The 9,121-nt window shown below is 40.6% G+C and overlaps 1 protein-coding gene across 1 annotated transcript in view; it reads right to left on the bottom strand.

Annotated features, from left to right (window-relative positions):
• Positions 1-392: 392 nt before the first annotated feature.
• The window catches only part of LOC132874668 (zinc finger protein 345-like), a 73,721-nt gene continuing 64,992 nt past the window's right edge, over positions 393-9,121 (bottom strand). The window contains exons 4-6 of the mRNA XM_060911023.1: positions 8,993-9,060; positions 8,643-8,821; positions 393-2,390 (exon numbers count right to left, since the gene is read on the bottom strand). Of these exons, the coding sequence (XP_060767006.1) occupies positions 880-2,390; positions 8,643-8,821; positions 8,993-9,060 (1,758 nt within the window). The 3' untranslated portion in view covers positions 393-879. The remainder of the gene's footprint in view (positions 2,391-8,642; positions 8,822-8,992; positions 9,061-9,121) is intronic.

The following is a 9,121-nucleotide window of genomic DNA, read 5'->3' as shown; positions in this document are numbered from 1 at the left end:
TTGCAGAGAACAAAAATGAAACTTAAAATTGTTCATTGGCTCGTTTTCAAGATTGGCTCGATGAATAAATCTATGAGTGGGTTTGGATAGTACTTACTTTTTTTGGCAAAACAATGAATGATGCAATCATAAGTCAACTGACATCACTCTGCTGAACAAACGGTCATATCAGCTAAAAAAAAATTCATACAGTGCTATGCACTCGAGATCAAGTCTTTGCTTGATAAGAGATGCTCCGGTTCATGAATACAAGAGACAAGCTGCCAAAAAAAAAAATTTTAAAAAACCCCATTGCATACACACAGAACAAGGACTAAACCTATTCAGTACTTATAATTGTTTTTTGCAATTTGGTTCATAATACATTTTATTTATATAAACTTTTAGCTGATTTTCTAGTGTTACATAAGGAGAACAGGTGAAATATCATGTAAACCAACCATAAACACATGAGACCTAGTTTTACAATTTATACTTAAAACATTACGATCTACACAATGTACATAAGTATAAAATCTAAAATCTTAAATATCTTGGAAGCCACAGCCAATCAGCTGATTAACTGTCACTTCTAATTCAACACACCAAATTTCATAATAGCCAATTTCATCGCTGAAGCAGACAACTTCTGAAAAATTGCTGACCAGTGTAACATGAATAAAGTTCAAAGTACAGGTCATTTTCAGTCAAAACTGTAATAACCATATTTAATTTGACAACTTTAAATTATGCAATGTCTCCAAGTTAGTGCACCTGAAGGTCTTAAATGTAACTAAATAAGCAAACATCTTTCCACACCATGATCAGTTATACGGCTTCTGTCCTACGTGAATGCGCTGGTGTCGTTGGAGATGACTGATGACTAAAACTCTTCCCACACTATGAGCAGTGATACGGCTTCTCTCCTGTGTGAATGCGCTGGTGTCGTTGGAGATCACTCTGCTGAGTAAAACCCTTTCCACACTGTGAGCAGTGATACGGCTTCTCTCCGGTGTGAATGCGCTGGTGTCGTTGGAAAGTACTCTGTTCAGTAAAACTCTTCCCACACTGTGAGCAGTGATACGGCTTCTCTCCTGTGTGAATGCGCTGGTGTCGTTGGAGATCACTCTGCTGAGTAAAACTCTTTCCACACTGTGAGCAGTGATACGGCTTCTCTCCTGTGTGAATGCGCTGGTGTCGTCGGAGAGCACTCTGATGAGTAAAACTCTTCCCACACTGTGAGCAGTGATACGGCTTCTCTCCTGTGTGAATGCGCTGGTGTCGTTGGAAAGTACTCTGTTCAGTAAAACTCTTCCCACACTGTGTGCAGTGAGACGGCTTCTCTCCTGTGTGAATGCGCTGGTGTTTTTGGAGACGACACTGCTGAGTAAAACTCTTTCCACACTGTGAGCAGTGATGTGGCTTCTCTCCTGTGTGAATGCGCTGGTGTCGTTGGAAAGTACTCTGTTCAGTAAAGCTCTTCCCACACTGTGAGCAGTGATGCGGCTTCTCTCCTGAGTGAATGCGCTGGTGTTTTTGGAGATGACACTGCTGAGTAAAACTCTTCCCACACTGTGAGCAGTGATACGGCTTCTCTCCTGTGTGAATGTGCTGGTGTTTTTGGAGAGCACTCTGTTCAGTAAAACTCTTCCCACACTGTGAGCAGTGATACGGCTTCTCTCCTGTGTGAATGCGCTCGTGTTTTTGGAGATTACTCTGCTGAGTAAAACTCTTCCCACACTGTGAGCAGTAATACGGCTTCTCTCCTGTGTGAATGCGCTGGTGTTTTTGGAGAGTACTCTGTTCAGTAAAACTCTTCCCACACTGTGAGCAGTGATACGGCCTCTCTCCTGTGTGAATGCGCTCGTGTTTTTGGAGATTACTCTGCTGAGTAAAACTCTTCCCACACTGTGTGCAGTGATACGGCTTCTCTCCTGTGTGAATGCGCTGGTGTTTTTGGAGAGTACTCTGTTCAGTAAAACTCTTCCCACACTGTGAGCAGTGATACGGCTTCTCTCCTGTGTGAATGCGCTGGTGTCGTTGGAGAGCACTCTGACGAGTAAAACTCTTTCCACACTGTGAGCAGTGATACGGCTTCTCTCCTGTGTGAATGCGCTGTTGTGTTTTGAGTGCATTCTGATAACTAAAACTCTTTTCACAATCTGAGCAGTGGTGAATTTCCTTCTGTATATCATTATGGGAAGTATCAGAATGGATATCAGTTGATGTCGGCTGACGACTGGAGCATTTGGAGGGGATCTGAAGCTCATATTTAATCTCTCCTGATTCTCGCAGTCTCGCATCCTCTTCATCGTGATATCTCTGGATGTGTTTGTCGAGGTAAATTTGAGATGCATCGGAACAAGGGCATGTGGAGCAGGAAAAGACTTGCAGCAGAGCGTTCTTTACTTCTGGAGAAACGAAAGGACAAAAATAAATTGAACATGAAATGCAACAAGATTATAAAATATAACACCACTAACCCAATGTAAGGAGTGTTTTGACTGAAACTTAATCAAGATTCTACATGAATTAAGACTGAGACAAAAACAAAAGGTTGTGGACTAAGATACAGCAGCCTCTAGCTTGGAATACTGGGAGATTCAATAAGGTCCTGGAACAGCAGCTATGCACAGCATTGGCCATAGACCTGTGGGTCTGAGCGACCAAAGGGGAGTTGTTGGTTCCTGTTGGACATCATGTCAAGTCTAGGTAATGGAAAGCCTAGCCTTATTTACATCTCATCCAGGATTGAGAAGGAAACTCAGCCCTCACATTCAAGGTTCTGAAAGATCCAAAAATGGGCCTTATTTATCAAACTGGATATGAATAGATTTATTTGCAAATAGTTTCTAGTAGCACTGACATACGCAAATCTATATATTTTCTATCTGGATTTTATATATGGATTAGGTTGTCATGTTTAAAACACTTATTTAAGGTGCCATTCCACCAAAAACGTTTAATACTGGCTCTTTTTGAAATACCATAGTTCACTCCGAGTTGCATATGCATGCGAAAATGTAATTCTACTCCCATTCCCTGTATTAGCTTATGAAAGAAAATAGTTGGGAAAACGAGCGAATCTGAAAAATCCCTACGAACTTGCGCAAGTTCGAAAATTCATAGTCATGGCCTCGCCCACCTTGGCTTGCGACCGCCCATGGGAAGAAAGTTTGTATTTAAGCGCAAGGAGAGATAGCAGAGCCCATCTCGTCAGTAGCTAACGAAGAGGACCTAACAGCAAGTTGAAAACATGGCTGAACAAGTTCGTGCCTGTGTTATTTGTGGCAGTAACACATCAACGTTGCATTTCCTGCCCAAGATAGAAGAGGTGAAGAATAAATGGTTGGAATTTATCTTTGGAACACCACCAGCGAAGTATAATGCAATGTTAGTACTGTATTCTGATATTTCAACCACAGTGACTTTTCAAACTTCGGTGCCTTCAGTAGTGGTTTTGCTTCGAGGTTGCATTTAATCCCTGGATCTGTGCCGTCAAGACGATCGACCACCAGCTCACAAGATGTCAGTAAAACATGAACTTTTTGTTTGAAGGTTTTTGTTACAAAATAGCATGTTCATATTCTTCACATTAGCATGCATGACATGGTCACAAGCTAGGCAGGGGTGAGAGTTTTCCACTTTTTCTGAGTAAAAAAACGACCTTTTTATATTATGCCAAATCTGTTGAGAATTTTTTTTTAATTAATTTCGGGGGGTTGGGGTTTGTTCCTTCATGCTGTCCAAACTTCATTAACTCCAACGATGTTTACACATTATTTGTAAGTCGCCATCTTTAGCCTCGTTTAAATCTCGTTGAATGTGATGTAAAATTTGTGTTATCTACCTTGTTATTGGTCAAAACATCGATGTCGAGACCATAATAGCCAATCAAAACAGTTTTTACAAAGTCGTTCTCCCGCCACCCACTCCTCCAGCAAACTAGAACAGCCTGAAACAGGAGAACCACAGCATTTTTTTCACCAAAACCGGCTCACAGGGCATTCATTCATACTAGAGACCACCGAAAAATTAATGAAAAAACGATGCAATGAGACCTTTAATTTCAATTTCACACAAATTTCATGAAATTAAGTTTTGTGGGATTTTGTGAAAACCAGTTGATTCATATTAAAGTAATTGATGAAAGCAAGCCAACATCCATAAATTAAGACATATAACAATAGTCATTTAAATTAATGTAGGTGTATTAAAAAAAAAAAAAAGGGACACTGCATCGGTTCAGATGGCATTCAAGTAGTTCTGCAGTAGTATAGGAATTTCCTTCCTGCAGTATTTGAAGAATGCCATGGTGTGATTTGTAGTAATAAAGCAGTCAAATCTCCATGTGTTTAATTGTTCATCAATTCAATCGGACCCTATTTGTTCCTTAACATGTTGAAGTTCTTCAGCTGCAAGAGTTTAAAGTGCATATCCTGGACCAATTTCTTTTTTTTCCTTATATGAAAGTATGTCCCTTTACACACTCATCCATAAGGGTAATTTTGCACAAGGCCATCTGTCGACAGCAGAAAAAAAATAAAATAAAATGCGTCTGGAAAAATGCCAAGGGAGTCTGGAGCCAGATTCGTGATGTCACCTGCGGAAGCGCCAGCAGGCTGTGCAAGCTTTGCATGGTTTCAGTGCACAGCCTGTGTAGACCAAGCGCTCCCATTTCTCTCTCATTGTCCGGTCTTTTGGAAAACGATGAGTACTAATCCCATCATGACTGGTGTTGCTACACCCTCCTACGATACATCTGTTAACCATTTTAATAATTGTGTGATAACGTTGAAACCACCAGGTCGTTTTCTCATAAACAAACCAGCGCTGACGTAGGATTCAGAGGGAGGCGTCCCGCATGCGACGTCACGAAAATCAATGTTTGGCGGGAAATCCAAATGCCAAGTTTTTTCAGAGGTGGACCAATTCGCCTCAAATGGCTTGATTTCAACTGAATTTTTCTGGTACTGCGCAAGGTAAAAAAAAAAATAATTACATTGATCTTGCTCCTGAATATTCATATTGCATATTACCCGTGATATGCACTTTAAGGAGCTAAAATTTAACAGAATTAAAAAGATAAGTTCTCCATGGTATGACTTGTGGAATTATTGAATTCCATAAAAATACTAAAATTGTTATTGCTTGTTAAATTGCTTGATAATCATCACATATGCTCCTGAAATAAAGCAAATGTGTTGCAATTGATTTGTATAATGGTTGATGGGTTTGACTGACATCTACATGATCCAATTAACAACTTTGCTTGGTTCAGACACACTGTATGTGTGTGTTCAACTAACTTCTTTCCAGCCAGCTGGTTATATTGCAATAAAGGTATTATAATGCCGCCGCGCCCCCCAGTGTTTCTGTAATATGGGGAGGTCTGACGTTATCCTATATTATGTGTTTGCTATGACAGGGCATCCCCCCCCCAATTTCTCCCCAATTTTCTCCCTAATTTAGCCATGGCCAATTCCCACCCATCAGACTCCTCTCCTGTATCACATAACAGCTACCAACCAGGGAGGGCTATCATGTGCTTCCTCCAAGACAAGAAACACCAGTTGAGCACGTTTTACTCATACAATGTCAGGGGGCTGCAAAGCACACTCGGACGAAAGCCCAATCCACTTACTTCCTATTAAATGTGCTCTCTCACACCCATGACTGGCCAGTGTAACTGACAGGGCAGAGAAGAGAGAGCATGCCATCTCTCCCTCCCAGAGAGCCCAGACAATTTTGCTCTCTTGAGCTCCCAACCACAGATGATTGTGGCATCATCAGGATTTGAAAGTGGCAATATCTGAATGATGGGGAGGATGACAAGGACAACACCTTTCTGCTGTGCCACTCGGGATCCACAGGGCATGCATTTTACGCCACTTCTGGTTAAACTGGGCATGATGAATAAAACTACAACAAATATCTTGTGGTTTACTATATACAGTGGTGCTTGAAAGTTTGTGAACCCTTTAGAATTTTCTATATTTCTGCATGAATATGACCTAAAACCAGGGCTTTGAACCAGAATTTTTTTCCTATTGGTTCGTTCCGAACAGAAACAGAATTTTAACGTTTCCGGTTTTGGGTTCCACCATTAAATAGACGTTCCCGAACCGGTTAGAACAAAAAAATTTCGTTCCCGGAATGGTTAATTACGTTCCCTGTCAGCTGTTTAACAAACGGCTATAAAATTATGTCTCTGTCTCATCCAGCTTAAGCCAAATGTAGGCTAATTCTATTACAACCTTCATTAAATAAGACAAGAAATAATTCAAAACAATTATTATTTCAAATGTTGGCGATTTGGATTCTCAGTATGTCTTCCCATCTACACAAACAGAAAAAGTGCCAAAAATGAAAGATAATTCGTTTAGTGTGTTACCAAAGTCTAGTCAGGCCCTATGCATTGATAGGCTAACAGAGGTTAACGTCATTTAATGTTCGCGAGCCTCTCATTAACGTGGACAAATATATTGATATCGTGTTTGAAATTGACGTTTTTGAATAACGATAGACTGCAATATTTACCTCTTATTTAAGATGTGGAGACGTGATAGTAGTCCACCTTCCCGCTCTCTCCATTCAGTCAGCAAACGTCACACAGGAAGTGAACCCCAGCGGGTCATAGAAACTTGCGCAGGAGAAGAATGACTTTATTTGTAGGCTACGGAAACTTTGAGGAACGAAATAAAAACCGGTATTAACCGGTTACCATTATTTTTAATAAGCGTTTCTGTTCCGGAACATAAAAAATAATCAAGTTTCTGGTTTCGTTTCTGTTCCATGTGAAATAGAAAAAGTTCCCGGTTTTCGTTTTCGTTCCTTGAACCGGTTCAAAGCCCTGCCTAAAACATCATCAGATTTTCACACAAGTCCTAAAAGTCGATAAAGAGAACCCAGTGAAACAAATGAGACAAAAATACTATACTTGCTCATTTATTTATTGAGGAAAATGATCCAATATTACATATCTGAGTGGCAAAAGTATGTGAACCTCTACGATTAGCAGTGAATTTGAAGGTGAAATTAGAGTCAGGTGTTTTCAATCAATGGGATGACAATCAGGTGTGAGTGGGCACCCTGTTTTATTTAAAAAAAACAACAACAGGGATCTATTAAAGTCTGATCTTCAAAACACACGTTTGTGGAAGTGTATCATGACATGAACAAAGGAGATTTCTAAGGACCTCAGAAAAAGCATTGTTGATGCTCATCAGGCTGGAAAAGGTTACAAAACCATCTCTAAAGAGTTTGGACTCCACCGATCCACAGTCAGACAGATTGTGTACAAGTAGAGGAAATTCAAGACCGTTGTTACCTTCCCCAGGAGTGGTCGACCAACAAAGATCACTCCAAGAGCAAGGCGTGTAATAGTCGGTGAGGTCACAAAGGACCCCAGAGTGACTTCTAAGCAACTGAAGCCTCTCTCACATTGGCTAATGTTACTGTTCATGAGTCCACCATCAGGAGAACACTGAACAGTGGTGTGCATGGTAGGGCTGCAAAGAGAAAGCCACTGCTCTCCAAAAAGAATATTGCTGCTCGTCTGCAGTTTGCTAAAAATCATGTGGACAAGCCAGAAAGCTATTGGAAAAATGTTTTGTGGATGGATGAGACCAAAATAGAACTTTTTGGTTTAAATGAGAAATGTTATGTTTGGAGAAAGGAAAACACTGCATTCCAGCATAAGAACATTATCCTATCTGTGAAACATGGTGGTGGTACTATCATGGTTTGGGCCTGTTTTGCTGCATCTGGGCCAAGACAGCTTGCCATCATTGATGGAACAATGAATTCTGAATTATACCAGTGAATTCTAAAGGAAAATGTCAGGACATCGGTCCATGAACTGAATCTCAAGAGAAGGTGGGTCATGTAGCAAGACAACGACCCTAAGCACACAAGTCGTTCTACCAAAGAATGGGTAAAGAAGAATAAAGTTAATGTTTTGGAATGGCCAAGTCAAAGTCCTGACCTTAATCCAATCAATGTTGTGGAAGGACCTGAAACGAGCAGTTCATGTGAGGAAACCCACCAACATTCCAGAGTTGAAGCTGTTCTGTATGGAGGAATGGGCTAAAATTCCTCCAAGCCGGTGTGCAGGACTGATCAACAGTTACCGCAAACGTTTAGTTGCAGTTATTGCTGCACAAGGGGGTCACACCAGATACTGAAAGCAAAGGTTCACATATTTTTGCCACTCACATATGTAATATTGGATCATTTTCCTCAATAAATAAATGACCAAGTATAATATTTTTGTCTCATTTGTTTAACTGGGTTCTCTTTTACTACTTTTAGGACTTGTGTGAAAATCTGATGATGTTTTGGGTCATATTCATGCAGAAATATAGAAAATTCTAAAGGGTTCACAAACTTTCAAGCACCACTGTAGTCAGTTTCGCAATAGCAAGATATGCAGTGGGCGGACTTCACGTGTCTCAAAGGAAGCTGATAGACTTCACCCTCTCTGGTTGGTCATGGTCATATGATCAAGAAGACCTACCTGGTTAGTGGAACAGGCCAAAATGAGTTGTCTGGGAAATGTTCTAGTTATTGCAGACTGCATTGTACAACAGCTTTCATCCCAGAAACACGTCACAAAATGATGCAGAAAATAACCTCTATAACCTCTTAGACAAAAGTAACACCTTGCTGTCTGGTTGTTCCTGTAGGTGCAGGACTGAGTTCTTTGGTGTACTCCTCTTCATACCACACCAAGAGCTCCTGTCCTGGGTTAATGGATCGACAGCAACGATACAGAATTCCCCCTTGATACTCAAATGCCACAAGATTCTGTTCTTCTTCATTACGGGCACAATTCACATACCTAAAAGAGTGAGGCAACGTTTCAGAAAAAGGTAAAAATCAGATCAGAGAGTTACAGACTCGGAGAAAGCATGGCGGAGATATCAATGACATGAAGATAAAGTTCTTCCAACAAATGAGGAGCTGTAAAATCAAATCACTAAAACGACCCAACAGCTGGTGTACTGCTCACCTCATCCAATTCACATGCGTCTCTCTTTTGGCATCGATGTATTCTTCACACTGCATGCTCCTGTATACCTGTAGAAAAATACCACATTTACTTTTTTTTTTTTACACGAAATCAATAGATGGCTTTAAA

Source organism: Neoarius graeffei, chromosome 26 (assembly GCF_027579695.1).
Source record: "Neoarius graeffei isolate fNeoGra1 chromosome 26, fNeoGra1.pri, whole genome shotgun sequence".
In the NCBI taxonomy this organism is placed as follows: Eukaryota; Metazoa; Chordata; class Actinopteri; order Siluriformes; family Ariidae; genus Neoarius; species Neoarius graeffei.
The sequence above is the reverse complement of the archived record's forward strand: the minus strand, read 5'-3'. Positions and strand labels throughout refer to the sequence as shown.